The 15,563-nt window shown below is 43.0% G+C and overlaps 1 protein-coding gene across 3 annotated transcripts in view; it reads left to right on the top strand.

Moving 5' to 3' along the window:
• The window catches only part of Fam117a (family with sequence similarity 117 member A), a 63,509-nt gene that overhangs the window by 10,514 nt on the left and 37,432 nt on the right, over positions 1 to 15,563 (top strand). The window contains exon 1 of one of the 3 annotated variants that reach the window (XM_040268906.2): positions 8,212 to 8,462. The exons of 1 other annotated variant lie outside the window; for it this stretch is intronic. In XM_040268906.2, coding sequence (XP_040124840.1) covers positions 8,267 to 8,462 — 196 coding nt within the window. In that variant the 5' untranslated portion in view covers positions 8,212 to 8,266. Of the gene's footprint in view, positions 1 to 8,211; positions 8,463 to 15,563 lie in introns of those variants that run through there. One more of the 3 variants, XM_005321689.3, reaches the window with a different exon arrangement.

Here is a 15,563-nt window from a genome sequence, read left to right as displayed (position 1 = left end):
AGGTCAAGAAACTGCCATTTGGTATGGCAGCCCTGACTCGACATTCTACACCAACTCTCAGGAGGCCAGAGAGCTGGATGGAGCTTTTGAGTGGGACTTCCAGGGAAGGTGCCTACTTGTATGATATTATCAGAGTAGCATAGAAGAAGCAAGGCCATGCTGTTTCCTATCCCAGCAGAATACCAGCTACTCTGTAGACTATGCCGCTTTTGCCAAAACTGAATGGAAACAGGAGCCACAGAGGTCACTGGTAGAATGTACTGGAACATTCCAAGCCCTTTTGTGGCACAACACAACCTTTAGGCATTGAGCCATTAGGGGCTTCCAGAATTGGGTACAATTTCCTCACCCTGCACCGTGAGCAGCAAGAGAACCCACCTGCTCTAAAAGGAGCACTATTCTAAGGGCCACCAAGTTTCTAAGTGGGAGGAATGTCAATCCAGCCCTTTGGGACTTTTTCCTTAGATAGAGAGACTTGGTTGTCAAGGCCATTTTGTTAAACCAGAGCCATCTTGTGGAATAGATGTGTTGGATACAGGAAATTCACAGGAAAAGCCAGGAATAGACACCTAATTCAGTAAGGGCTGGAGAGTTGGCCAGGATATAACCAGGCTTCACTGTCTCAGCCAGAAGCTGATTTAAAAGAAGCTAATGAAATGCAGAGTCAGAACCCCTCACCTTCACAGACCTCTTCCAGGGTCCTGTATCTAATTGTATGTTTATAATTTGCTTACTCTTTTACTCAAAGAGGAACTCCAAGATGATTGATTGATTATTTATTTATTTAATTAATTATTTTTAAAGAAGAAAGGCAGGAGGTGTAGCCCAAAGGCAGAGCACTTGCCTAGCATGAGCAACACCCTGGGTTCAGTTCCCAGCAACACACACACATGAAAAAAGGAAGAGGAAAAAGCAGCAGCATCAGGCCTCACAAAACCTGGAGCCTTTCCTCCTTTCAGTTTACAAGGTTTTTAGCCTCAAATTCCAAGAGTGATCAGAAATACTAATCAGAGAAACCATCAAATACTTAACCAAATGACATCAAGTCAGCCTTGCTGGATTCAGTGCTTATACTAGTTGCTGACAAGTGATACCAGAACTTATAGGTCCTGAGCTGGAGAGAAAGGACAAACATATATAAAATGGTTTAGGAGGGGGCTGGGGATGTGGCTCAAGTGGTAGTGTGCTCGCCTGGTATGCGTGAGGCACTGGGTTCTATTCTTAGCACCACATAAAAATAAAGATATTGTGTCCTCCTAAAACTAAAAAAATAAATATTTTAAAAAATGGTTTAGGAGGAATTATAAATGTCTTTACAAGTTAATATAAAACAATGGGCTATGAGTCTTGAGAGAGTCATCTAGTATCTTACTGGGTGGTTGGGGAACTTTGGAGAAAGCAAAACACAACTTAAAGCTACTAGGGTGAAGAAGATGGAGTTATAGGGAGGGGGAAAATTTCTTTACCAAGGCACACATGCACACAATTGAATAAGAAATCTGTAGTGGCACTTTGTAGGTATCTATTTAAAAAAAAAAACCTTTACATAGATAATATAAATATAAGCTGAATATAAGCTCTGGAATATAAGCTCTGGAGCCTTGTGTCCTGTGTCTAAAGCAAATCAGAGGGCAGGCCAACTTTCAAATTACTTGTCCTTCTGTTATAACATCTTTGAATTAGATTTCCATGATACTTGATGCCTGGCTTGGTGCATGGTGTGGGGAAGAGAGGGGGACTGGATGTGAACTTAGATGGAGAATGTCAAAGGTATTGTAGCTGATTTTCCCCAGGGGCAAATATTTTTAAGGCAGATGTAAAGGAGTTAAGAGGGAACAATAGGGACTGGGGCTGTGGCTCATCGGCAGAGCGCTCTCCTTGCATGTGTGAGGCCCTGGGTTCCATCCTCAGCACCACATAAAAATAAGTAAATAAAATAAAAGTATTTTAAATTAAAAAAAAGAGAACAATAGTAGAGAAGTGAGAAATCTAAAGAGGGAATGAAGCAAACAGGTCTTTTGGTTTGTATGCAGTCTGATGGGAATGTGGTAAATCAATATCTCTCCAAAGACTTTCATCTCTGGAGTAGAGGAGGGTACCTGGTAAAATCAGATGTAGGGGGTACAGAGTGTTTCCCCAAAGGCACTGCTCTAGAAACCAGCTGGCTCCCCAAGGTACACAGACAACATGGCACAATGGACTCGAGTGTATTTTAATTCATTTTTCTGTGAAACACCATCTGTATGCTAGTTACAGTACTAGCTTGTGGAGTGATGACCCGGACACACCTTCTCTTTAGGAAGCTTATCTATTTTTAAAAATGAGAACTGCTAACTTAGGTATTCCATAGTCCAAAAAGCCACATCTTCCATCTCTCACAGTGACCTTTTAGCAATATCAAAGGGGCAGGTGTACTTGTTTCCTGGAATTCCTGGGATATTTCCCTAAAAAGATTAGCAAGGTCTCCCACATATGGATCTCTCATCCATAATTTTTTTTTTCAGTACCAGGGCAACATTCTACCACTGAGCTACATCTCTAGCCCTATTTTTTTTTTTTTTTTGAGACAGGGTTTTGCTGTATTGCCCAGACTGGCCTCAAACTTGAAATCCTCCTGCCTTAGCCTCCCAAGTAGCTGGGGTTATAGGTGTGCCCCACTGCACACAGCTTTTCATCCACAAGTTTATATAAATCCTTTTTTAAAAACAGTTTGGTGGAAGTATAACTCACATATCATAAAATTCACACATTATACTTATGTGATTCTATTTTTGTTTGTTTTGAAATTAACAGAATTGTTCACAATTCACCATTTTGCAAATTAAGACCATTTCACCACCCCAGAAATTTCCATTTGGTCTATTTGCAGGTAATTCCTGTTTCCATCCCCAACCCTAGACAATCACTGATCTGCTTTCTGTCTCTGTAAATATGCCTTTTCTGGACATTGTCTATATACAGAATGGTACAATATGTGGTCTTTTGTGAATGGCTTCTTTTACTTAGCATAATGTTTTCAAGTTCCCTCCATGTTGTAGCATGTTTCAGTAATCTATCCAGCTTATTGATAATAGTATTCCATTTAAATTCTTTTAGAAGTTATTTATGTTTTGAAGCAACACTGAATGGAATGCAGGAGTTCTGGTCCCTTATCCTGCCTCTGACTTGCTAAATGACCCATAAGTCCTTCCCATGTCTCAGCATCTCAACTGAATGGGAGAGGCTGAATCAGATATAGTCTCTACCAATTTTTTTTTAAATCTACTTTGTATTTTTCATGGAGTGCCACTAGGCCCAATATTCTAAAATTTCAGTGTATTGGATCCCCACATTTACTTTTTGCCCATTTGAAAATTTCCATCCATCCTATGATTTACTGTTACGAATGAGGGGCTCAGTGGTAGAGCGCTTACCTCAAGTGTGCGAGGCACTGGGTTTGAGTCTCAGCTCTGCATATGAATAAATTAAAGATCCATCAACAACTAAAATAATTTTTTTAAAAAATATTTTTAAAAAAGAATGAGGAGTCTTCAGTTTTAAAAGGCTGCAGTTTAATAAGAAAGTTAGATTCTTACTGAGAGCAAAAGGAGAGTTAAGGAGTGAATCTCCTCCAATCCAAATGAAGAACTAATGAAAGAACTAAAGAAAAAAAATGTTGTGGGCTACAGCAAGGGACAAAATGTGTCACAGAAAGCATGGAAGGTCAAAATTCAGGCCATCTGGTCACCCTGGGAGTAAAAGTGAAGGGGTACCCGAAGAGGGAGGCTACTAGAATGGGAAAAAGTGCTGAAGGATAGGACCCCTCCCTACTCTGTTCCTGTGACCTCATTCGTTCCCTCAGCCCTCCTTCCCAATCCCTCTCTGGCTGCTCTGCTCCTTCAGTTCTGACCCCATTTCCTCAGGATTTTGTTCCCTGAGGAGCTGGGCCTGACATTTCAGACAGAGGCTGAGTAAAGGAGGTAGGTCAGAAAGAGACACTGTGTCTGCGTCATCTTAATTTCTGTTTGATTATTTTGGTACTAGGGGGCTAAAGACGTAAGCATGTAGAAATTTACCAGGAAGTTCAGAAAGAGTCCCCCCAGGGACCAAGGAATATCAAAATTTCTCAAGTCTCCTCTGAGCAACTGCTTCTGGTTGTCATATTTCAAAGGGTAAAAAATTAGAGCTTTCATTCTTGTGGGTTATTGTGGCATAAAAGATGCACAGGGCAGATTCAAGGTGCCCCAGTGTAAGGGCTAGAGAGCCTTCAGAACTGAAAACTTCTCTCAGCTATGACAACCCTGGCCTTTCTGGATTCAGTGGCCAGAAGGAGAAGAAGGCCTTCCTGCTGACTGAACTACCTCAATTCCCTGAGACTTTTGACCTTGTTAGTCCCTCAGGGTCCTGCAAGTTAAAAAAAGAATTTTTTTTTTATTTGTAGACGGACACAATCTTTGTCTTATTTATTTATTTTTGTATGTGGTGCTGAGGATCGAACCCAGTGCCTCACGAATGTGAGGTGAGCAGGTCAGCCACTGAGTTATAGCCCCAGCCCGGGTCCTGCAATTTTTAAGGCACCAAGCCTTATAGGGACTGCTGGGGGAGTGGCTGTACTTCTGACCCACACTTATAGGGAAAATCATTCCTTGAGTCCTCGTTTATTTGTGATGGTTATAGACATCCCAGGAGCAGACAGGGACCAAGGGTCTAGCACATTTGCTATTGGAACCCCATAAATCAAATAAGGGTTCTGTAGATAAAAAAAAACATTGATATATTTGGTGTATGAAATCCTCCACTTTTGATGTTTTTGAGGGCCTTCCTCTGACCCAAAGTCTCTGAAAGCAGAAACCAGGTCACATCGCTTAATTGGATAGCATCTAGCCCAGTTCCACTTCCACATACAAGCTTCTAGACCTACCGGGCTGTTAACTTCAAGTTGAGGAGCATGTCTGGAACATTATTATCATTCCTTAGTGCTTAGCTCAATGTCTGGCACATAGTGGTCATTTCAGTAAATTTGTCATAAGGGAATTAAAAAATGACAATCATGTTGATAAGAATGATAGTGGGGATGGTAAGAAAGATTTTCTTGAAAGCAAGAAGATGCTTTGTAACGTATGACATCTCCCCTCAGCCGCACGCAGTTTCCTGAAAGTCATGGCTATGCCTTCTTTCATTAAAGGAGAATGGAAGCTGATCTTTAGATGAGGTCCTTATCCTTCTCCTTCCATCATGCCCACACCAGAAGCTATCAGGAATAAAGAAGGGAACAAGAGACATCTGGTTGGGCATGATACCTAGTGAAGAGATACAGAGTTCTCTGCATGCCTGCCTTCAACTGTTGCAGCTAGGGTCAACTTCAATGTCTTTTGCCAACAACTTATCAGGAAAGACCATGACTTTCTGGACTCAGAAGATTCAATTTTTCAGCTGTGCCACCACCAATGGCTCTTGTCCACTGTCCAGGTCCTCAACTCCTGGTACAGAGGCTTTGGAATAAAGTTTAACCCCTATATCCTCAGTACCAACCATATTTCTCCTCTCTCCAAAGCAAGAATACATCTGTACAATAACGTGTCATTTTATCTGTAGAACAAGTCTATGAGATTGATGGAGAAGGATTGATTCTGGCACAGAGAAAGGAAACCACCTGCCCAAAATATTTCAAGATTCCTCATCCCAGGGCTTTCCCCTCTGACACACATCATAAGGCTCATCCAATAAAAAGCACTCTTCATCTCCTAAGATCATCTAAAATTCTACAAGTTGAGAGATCCTAAAATGGTAAAAGCTGTCAAGTAAGAACAGATTTCAATAGACCATCAAATTCACCCTTTTGTTTTCAGAAGTTCTAATGTCTAGAAATTGAGTGTTTACTGGGAAAGAACTTGAATCTGGAGTAAAAAGACCTAGACAGTAAGTCCTAAATCTACCACTAAGTGGACAATCTTGGGTAAGTCATCTAACCTCTGTGATTTAATCTATAGAATGAAGACAAGAATATTTATAATATTTACATTTTTCTACTTTACACATTTATTGTGAGGATTCAATGAGATGCTGTACATGAAAACTGTAAAATACTAGACAAATGTTAATTTTAACATAGCCAGATTTGCATCTTTGGAGGCTGTTTATATAATATAAATAGTAATCCTTCTGTTTCATGAGAAAGTTTTACAAGCATAGAGATTAGGAACTCAGTTCTAGAGTTAGGCTGCCTAGGTAGCCTTGGGCATGCTACTTCTCTCTGAAGTCTCAGTGAAGAGGAACTAGTAACCCATCTTATAGGTCTGGCATTATTAAATTAGATAATGTATAGACAGTCCTTAAGATGTACCTAGTATGGAGAAAGGAATTCAGTGAATCTTAGTTACTATCATTACTGATTTTATTAATGAAGATGTGAGGCAGGGTGGTTCAATAAGACCAGTGAGTGATACTAGAGATTTGAGATAGGAATCAAAAGGACCTGTTTCCCTACTTACACTACAGTAAGAATTTTTTTTCTCTTCCAGATCATCATGAGGATTTTTTAAGTGTATAAAAACTTTGAACTAGATTATTGAGAAACAATATGAATGCAGGCTATTTTTAAAACTGAGCTAAGTTTATGAAGACAGAGTTCTTGTAAGTTCAGCAGTTTTTGCACATAAAATCTTTGATAAGTCTGTCCTCTTTATAGAAGTACAGAATTTCTTCAGTCACTGAAAAATGAATTTGTATGTCAGATCTTGAAGCAAATCCTTCAAACCCATGAGATTACTGACTTTGCAAAGAAAGCCTTTCTACAGAATGTTTTATTGCTTGATTTGTTCTGTGTATGTAGGCTGATTTTAATATTCAACCAACTCTTGAATTTCCACTTTGAGTATTATCTGCTTTCAGTATTTAATCCCAAAATGACCTCTCCTTTCTCACAGCATACTACCAGTTTACCTCCTTTTCTCTGATTAGTTCATGTGGCTTCAGGGAATACCTTCCTTTTAACATTAAACTAGGCAAAAACAGAAATAGAAAGATAAATCTGAAGTAAGATCAAAAATAGAATTCATAGCTAAATATAAATCTAGAGGGAATTATCCAATTATTTGAATGGTCCCTTATCACAGACAACCCAGGTTGACTGACTTTTGCTTCTTCCATATATAGAACAAAATGGTTAACAAATACCAAGAGTAATATATGTATAAATATGTGTGTGTGTATTATTTTTTCTTTTTAAGAGTAATGATTTTTAATAGTATCTTAAATGCTGTTTTCTTTACCAAATACTTTCACATATATATTATAGCCTGTGCTTTTCATAACCGCATGCATTCTCTTTGGAGACCATCCAATCTCATTTTGACTTGTAGGTTAGAGAACATTGAACTGGGAAAAGTGGAGTTATTGTGCAAACTTGAGCACATTTCTCAGTCACTTTGCTCCTTCCACTCTGCTGAGGTAGACTTAGAATGTACGACAGAAGGGAAATTCCCAGCTCCCTTTTGGAGTCCCATTTTAATTTGCAGGCTAACAGCTGTTTTGTTTTTTTTTTTGTTTTTTTTTTAAGGTTGGATAAACCCCAAGTAGGAACTTGGAAACATGGAGAAAGACAAATGATGTGTTTGTCACTCGAGGCAAGGTAGCTATTAAGTGCACGAATTCAATGCAAATGGCAGGCAAACGGTATGCAAACTTTGCATTAATTTATAGAGTCTTAGTGTGGACTTTGCAAGCTGCACTGAACTTCTATGAGGTTTCTAGATTAAACTAAATGTAATACCTTTACAAATCATTGTTTTCTCTGTGTTACGGGGAGTCAACTGCTTAAAGTTTGACACTCTGGCCCCCACAAAGATTTCACTAGTGATTCATTCCGCCCTACACCCGGCCCCGCCCCCAGTACCATTTGACGTCACGTGACACCGTATTTGCATACTACCTGGGACTGGGTGTGACGCTCCCCCTTTCTGAGCCTTCTCATTGGTGGCATTGGAGAACCAGCCTTCTTTCTGATGGACCAATCACGGCCTCTCGGACAGAGGAAAGCAGGAGAGGGTGGGGTGAGGGTGGGGTCTTGGTTTGGATCGCTAGGCACAGCGACTAATCAGCCTTGTCAAAGGAAGAGGCCGCTGTGGATTGGTTGAGAGGGGAGGTCTGGGGTTCTGAACGCCAATTAGAGCTCCGAGCTCTGGGGGCCGGTCTCCGCCCCGTAGGGCAGATAAGCAGCGGCCGCGGGGGTTGGGGGGCTGTGCGGGGCTCGCTCTGGGGCCGAGGCAGGCGGGCGGCTGGGCGGGCTATGGCAGGGGCCGCAGCGGGCGGCAGAGGCGGAGGTGCCTGGGGACCTGGGCGCGGAGGGGCCGGGGGGCTCCGGCGGGGCTGCTCTCCACCAGTCCCCGCCGGCTCCCCCCGGGCCGGGCTGCAGCCGCTCAGGGCCACAGTCCCCTTCCAGCTGCAGCAGCCGCATCAGCGCCGGGACGGGGGTGGCCGCGCAGGTGAGCTGGGCCTGGAGCGGGTGCTGGGGAGGCGCCGTTGGGGGAGGGGGCGCACGGTGGGGGGAGGGGCACGGGGAGAAGTGTGAGGGGGAAGTGGAAGAGGAGTAGGGAAGAGAAACGGGAGCACACAAAGTCTGCGAGGGAGAAGGGAGAGAGAACAAGGAGCTGTGAACCTGGGGTGCAGCGCCGTGACCGTGTGTGCAGGGAGTCTGGCCCGAGAGGTGAGGGGAGGGACCTGGCAGATAGGGGCTGGTTTGGGGGCGTAACCGAAAAGTGGGCAGAGGTGTCGTATGGGGGTGAGTGGAAGATGCAGGGAGTGGGAGCGAGGTGTGAGGAGTGACGAGTGATGGGGGCGCCCTGTGCGGAGGGCTGCGCTGGGAGCTAGGAGCCAGGAGCCGGTGGGCGCTGGACGGCTGCACGGGGAGGGGGAGGGGCGTACTGGAGAGCCCGGTGGAGCCATGTGTTACTTCTCCAGCTTGAGTTTGGCCCCAGCATCCCTCTCTACAGCTCTGAATCTTTTCTCCACGCATTCACGTGCGCTTCCCTTTTTGCCACCTCCGGGAGCTGATTTAGTTTCAATCCTTTGGAATAAGTTAGTTTAACGGCTTTTACTGCAGTGCAATCACTCAGTTCACCCTACATTCCTCTCAGTGTGGTCTGGAAGTTGTTCCCAGATCATTGACCTGCTTGATATGGCTGTCTCATTCCAACCATCCTGTGTAGTGTGTGCATGTGTGTAGAACCCCGGGGAGTTTGCCCATCCCCCCAACCAGGTGGTTTTGTCCTGAGCATTGCCGGCCAACGTGGCAGTGGGGTGAGGGCTACATTCAAGTACGCTGTGGCGAATACCCCACTTGCTGAACTTCACCGAAACAGTTTCTTAATAGCAGCTTGATGTGGGTGTGGGGAAACTAGGGAGGAGCAAGTTTAACTTTGCTTTCACACTCAAAGCTGTGACGGGACCCACAAATGCAGGCACTTAGGAACGGAAAAGGAACCTACTTGCATGAGGAGGTTGGCAATAAGTTGAAAGTGAGGCTTGCATTTGATTCACACCAGATGTGAAAAGATCATTCATTGCACACTTCCAAAGCCTGAGTCTGTACCAAATGTATGAAAGTCATGGTTCCTGCCATCTTAACAGTTAATGACATGCTCTAAACCAGAATCTCTTGAGCTTTTGGTGATTACAAAGCTTAGTTGCTGCACATTCCCATCAATAAAGTATAGCTGTTACCATGCCTTACTTGGTAGAAAAGGAGATTAATCAAGTCTGTGAGGTAGAAAATCCCCAAATCTATTTGGACCTCACTGTGTTAGCATCACATCTCAGAACATAGAAACGTGGTCAAATCTGGTAGCAAGATGGTGACCAAGTAATAAAAATAATTGTAGAATCTGGTGGTGTAAAAGAAGGCAATGCCCAGACAAACTCATGCCTATCATGAGCTATAAAGCAAACCACAAGACTACAAACCTGTTGGTTTTGTTTGGACTTCCTTAAAACCAAGGGAAGTTAGTGGAACAACAAGCACCAGAACCTTAGTCACTTTTAATAGAAATCAACAGATAGCTTGCCTGTGCTGTAGAAATTGATTAGCAATCATATTTTGAGAGCAGTTATTTTGTGACTCCAATTAGAGCTAACATTAAAAGGAAAAACAGTGGTGGATGATCTGCAGAGGGGAAGAGTGTAGGTTTGGATGCCTAAATTCTTTACATGGCTTGCTCCTTTTGTAACATCAGGGGTCCTAAGGTACTAATAAAACACAGGAAGCTAGAACTCAGCATAGCTTGTCAGGTACCTTAGGGCAAATCGAAAGATCTCTTGTTATGTATTGGGCTGATGGTTTCTCCACCTGCTAATGTCCCAGAGGTACTAATAAGACATTTACCTAGTGGGTGGTGGGATTATCTGCAGTAAGGTAGGAGAAAGAAAAAAGTAGAGGGAAAGACTAGCCTGAGCCTGTGGACTTCTTTGTGGCCAGGCATTAGAGGAATGTACCTGGCACATCAGATCTTCTGCATGTTAACTTGAGCCTCCGTGTTGAAGGTTGTTTTCATTCCATTGCTTTGGGAAGTGGCAGGGGTGGTTCCCTCTAGGCCAGTAAGAGATACATGATGGAGGAAAATCCCTTGCTATCCAAACTCTTTAAGAGAATGGTGTTGAGAATCAGAATGCCTGGGTTTTGAATCCAGGTTTTGCCATTTATTTACTAGCTGTGGCTAGAAAAAGTTGGTTAATTTCTGTGCCTCAGTTTCCTTATCTGTGGGTAATAATATCTACATCCTAAGAATCAAATGAGTTCATAAAGTACTTAGAACAGTGACTGACACACAGAAGGTTCTATTAAGAAATGTTTGCTGCTGCTTATTCCCTTGGCAGAGCCAAGGTGAGAGCACTGTTGGCCAGAGCCCATTGCCTTTTCAGGCTTCAAAGAGCAAACCTAGGTTGGTCTGAAACCAGTACTGCAGGTTTCAGAATTTCAGGGCTCCTTGTGTGTTTTTATTCCCTCATCTTTTAAAATGAGCTTTCTAAACAGGGCTCCGAAACCCAACTGTTTAAAAAGGCATATGAGCATGGACTAGGTTTCAGGAACAATCAAGTGTCGTCACTGTTTCTGTTGCTCATCCCAAAATGATGTAATATTCAGGCTGTGCAGTTATCTCCACACTGCACACCCTACTGTGTTCTTGACAAGATATATTAGATCTTGTAAAAAGGGTTGTGGCGTGAAGAGTGGAATTTACCTTCTGCAACCATTTATCCACAAGAGACATCTTCATAAAGCGAGGAATGACTTCATTTTTATGAGTCTGGGCTATGAGAGAGGAAGGCTAAGAAAGTGAAAAGAAAAATGAGGGTCAAACCTAAGAAACCACTAGTGGGTAATAGAAACCCAAAATAAATTTCTTACTGTACTTGCCCCTTAAATTCTCTTTTGTGTCTTAGGTCAGTTAGAGGCTGCTGACTTTTATGTTCTTCCAGGACCACTGATGATCAGGGCTGAGAGGTGGATTTTTCTGGGTTTCAGTCTTACCTATTCTATTTGGTATTTCTGTCTCTATAGCCCTAGAATGAAGATAATGGGTTTCTGTTTTGTTTATGTAGTCCTGGGGATGGAAACAAGAGCCTAGGTGCATGCTAGGCAAGCACTGTACCCCTGAGCTACAGCTGCAACCCCATGAAGATAATGTTTAATCAAACTTTGCTAATTATTTCTTTTCTGGGGCTAACTGGCTGAAGCCAAATGTTGCCTTGGAACCTTCTCTATCCACCAGAACCTTCTTAAAACCAGTAGCTTGTTACAGCCTGTAGGCTACATGCTACATATCTCTGCCTGTTTTTGTAAATAAAGTTTTATTAGAACACAACCACACTCTTCCTTTAGGTATGATCTGTGGCTGTTTTCATGTTGTCAGTGGCAGCATTGAGTAGTTGTGATAGAAACTGCCCTCAAAGCCTAAAATACTCACTGTGTGGCAGTTTACAGGTTTGCCTACCCTTGTCCTAAGTAATATACCTGACCATTATTCTTACATAAAGAGCGGTTTAAATGTGTGTAATATATACCTCCTCAGAAAACCCTGAGGTTAAAGAAAGTAACTAATAAGCCTATATCCCTGCTAGTATTTTAGAGGAAAGGGGACCATCTCCCCACATCCCACTGGTGCTGGGGATCCAACCCAGGGCCTGGCATGTGCTAGGCAAGCACTCTACCACTGAGCTACATCCCCATCCTGGGAAAGGGGACCATCTGCTTCCAGTCAGTTCTCAGTCTTTGTGGAAGATCAGCACATATAATCCAGACTGCCCACTCCCACTGCTGTCAGGTGACATGTGTTCAGTAGACATAGCTAATTTGAATATACATAAAAGCTTAACTGTTAGGCAAATTTGTTCCCCCTCCTCCCTATGTCCCCCTCTTCTCAATCTAACAACTCAAATTGCAGTGAACACATTTTAAAATCAGATGGAAATTACTTTAGGCATATCTCCTGTTTTGAATTTTTCTCATTACCTTTCAGTTTTCTGAACAGATCATTGAGAGCTGGCAGTAGTCATGGTTGCCCTAAAATACTGGCTTCCCTACAGGGACATAGGTAGGGTAGTTTTTGTCAAATGTTGATTATGGCTGTTTCATGAATATAAGGCAGCATTGTTATTAGCAATGCTATCGGTAATTATTAAGCCCTTTTTCTTGCAGTGCTTTGAAAGGTTATTCCTTTGGGGGAATGGGTGTTTAGCTAGGTATGGAGCCGTATCAAAGAGGTTGCAAATTAGAGATCTGGAGAGAAAGCCCTCATCAAACTGTGGTCTTTCCAGCCTCTGGTGTCAGAAACAGTCTGGAGATTATAATAGAGTTGGAACTTTCTACGCCAAGGAGCCATCTTGCTATAATGAGGCTTAGGGGTACAGTTAAAGTCCTTTAGGAATACAATTGTCCTATAACCTGTGATTGAGCAGCTTCTATTGGGGCATCATTAAAACCCCAGGCTCTTCCTAGCCTGACACTGCTAACTGCTGCTTTTGATAGCTTTGCCAGAGCCAGGAACATGGTCAGCAAAATGCACTGCTAAAGCATCTGACTCTTAAATGTTATCTTAAATTTGTTGTCTAACTGTCTCTTTGGTACCTAAAGGAGCGTGGGTCTACTGTTTTGAATAGCATGGGATTAGATGGTATGGGAAGTTCTCCACTTACATAACATAGAACTAAAAGATCTTAAACTCTTTGAGGTCAGTTGAAGAGGGGTGAAAACCTCAGTGGGGTATAGTGGTAAAATGACATCCAGATATGGGTCTCTAGGAAATTTGAGGCAGGATTGCAAACTTTCATGGTGTTGGGGTTAATTGGAATGTTGCCAAAGTGGTTGGTGGGCTTCAGTGGCCAAGAGAACACTGCCTGCATTCTCTGCTAAATTCAGTTTAAAATGAATGGCACGATGGGCTCCATGGCCCCATTATTCCTTGACCTTGGTGGAATTGTTAGATATGCAATATCCTCTTCTAGGTAAGACCTTAGAAGTGGAGGGGCCTTCTCTAGGTCCTTAGAAGTCTCAAGTAGAGCCTTTCTGCCAAAGGATTCAAACTTCATAGTCTTCATATTCTGGGGACAGATCTGCTTTTTGGAGCTCTTAGAGAAACTGTCACATATATAAAATGCTATTTGATACTAGTTCAAGTGCTCTGACTGGCTTACCTGGGCTTACTCTTATTCCAGGAGCAGTGTAAAGTTCTTTGAAGGGCTGGAGGGGAAATACTGGTGTTTCCTTTCCAGTTCAGAGCACAGGTGAATGCCTATTAGCAAGTTAATTTAGAGAGTGGACAGTCTCTTTAAGGGTTAATAAGTTTTCCTCTCTTCCAAGACGGAAGTTGCCTTTTTCTGTCCTAAAAGTGGGAGCAGGGAAGAGAAAGTAGAAGCTAAGAAAGGCTGAGTGGGAAATCTGGTCAGTTTTCTCCTCTGCTGAGTTGCATCTTCATAGAGAATTCCATTATTTGGTTTGCAGGGTATGAATTAACCAAACATTAGCCAAATCTATTCACATGGTTAGGTCAAAAACAAATCCTGATGTCAGAGAGGAAAGTTTGGGATGCTATTTGAAGTTTATAAATTATCTGTGCTCCATTTCCTCCACAGCCATGTGGAGCTCATGAAAGGGCCATGGTTCCTGGGCACAGCTGTGTGGTGGGAAGCTCTGGTACAGCTGACTGTGAACAGCAGACTCAAGCTCCTGGTGCCCTTCAGACCTCCTGGTTTTCTGGCACTGTGTTCTCCCTCTAGGGTCACGACAAAGCTGAATGCCTAGCTTTGGAGTCTTTTAAATGTTTATCCTCAGGCCCAAATAAGCCTCAATTGACTTTTCTGTGTGGGAGCACCACAGCTAATCAAGGGTGGCTTTAATAAACTTAAAAGAATGCTATCAAAATATTTCATAATAGGAAAATTTCAAGTCCAGCCCTGGGGGACCTGGAACTGAAGTTCAGGCCATGTACAGACATTTACTCTGCCCTGTTCAGGCACCCAGGTCTTTGGGTTTGCTCAGGAGCCCCAGACAGCTGGCCTTGGGGGTGGGTGGAGTGCCTTCGCCTCAGCCCTACCCGCACCTTAGAAGTTTGTATTTCTAGCTGCCTCATCAAACAGGGAGAGGTGGGGAGCACTTGGCTGCTCTGAAGCAATCGGCCTGTGTTAGGAGTTGAGGACTGTGTTCTTTCCTTGGGGTTGCCCTAGCATGGCTTCTCAGGATAGGTAGGGTTTGGCACAGTGGAGTTATGCCTTGGGGTGCCTCCTTTCTGACCTTGAGCTCTTTCCTGCACATGGTGGGTAACTTTTCCAGGGGAGCCATGCTTGTTAGGGAGCAGTCTGCCTAGTCTACCACCAGCTCTGCCACTTGGATTCCTTTATTATCTGATCCTAAATGAAGACCTGCGAGAGTACTAAGGTCCTGTGTCCTTAGGGGCCAAAAGTAGGATTCAACACACAACTCTAAAACAGATTCAGTACATCTACAAGTGAATAAAATATAAATTCAAGCTGGAGGAGGTATAGAATTAGTGTATATTCACTGTGTGGTAAGGCTAGGGAACGACCGGAATGTTTTTGTATGTTTGTTTTTTGGTTTTTGGTAGTGGGGATTAAATTCAGGGATACTCAACCCTTGAGCCACATCCCCAGCCCTATTTTTGTATTTTATTTAGACACAGGGTCTCACTGAGTTGCTTAGCGCCTTGCAGTTGCTGAGGCTGGCTTTGAACTCACAATTCTCCTGTCTCAGCCTCCCAAGCCACTGGGATAACAGGCATGCGCCACTGTGCCCCGGCACTACTGGAATGTTTTGAGCAGGCTTTTGTTTGTTTGTTTCTATTTTGATTGGCCAATGTTGTTATTCTCTCTAAAGTTAAATTGAGTTCTTAACTTTCTTCTTTCCCTTTCAAAGTGACATTGTTGGGACTGGGGTGTAGCTTAGTGGTAGAGCAGGTGCCAAGCCCTAGGTTTGAGGCCCCCCACCCCCCCAAAAAAAAAGGAAAGAAAATGAAACATTGAAGTAGTGTTTTCTGGTCAGCTGTGTTTCTTAACTTTTTTAAACCTCTATAGTTCCT

The sequence above is a fragment of the Ictidomys tridecemlineatus genome, chromosome 3 (genome assembly GCF_052094955.1).
Source record: "Ictidomys tridecemlineatus isolate mIctTri1 chromosome 3, mIctTri1.hap1, whole genome shotgun sequence".
Classification (NCBI taxonomy): Eukaryota; Metazoa; Chordata; class Mammalia; order Rodentia; family Sciuridae; genus Ictidomys; species Ictidomys tridecemlineatus.
The sequence above is the reverse complement of the archived record's forward strand: the minus strand, read 5'-3'. Positions and strand labels throughout refer to the sequence as shown.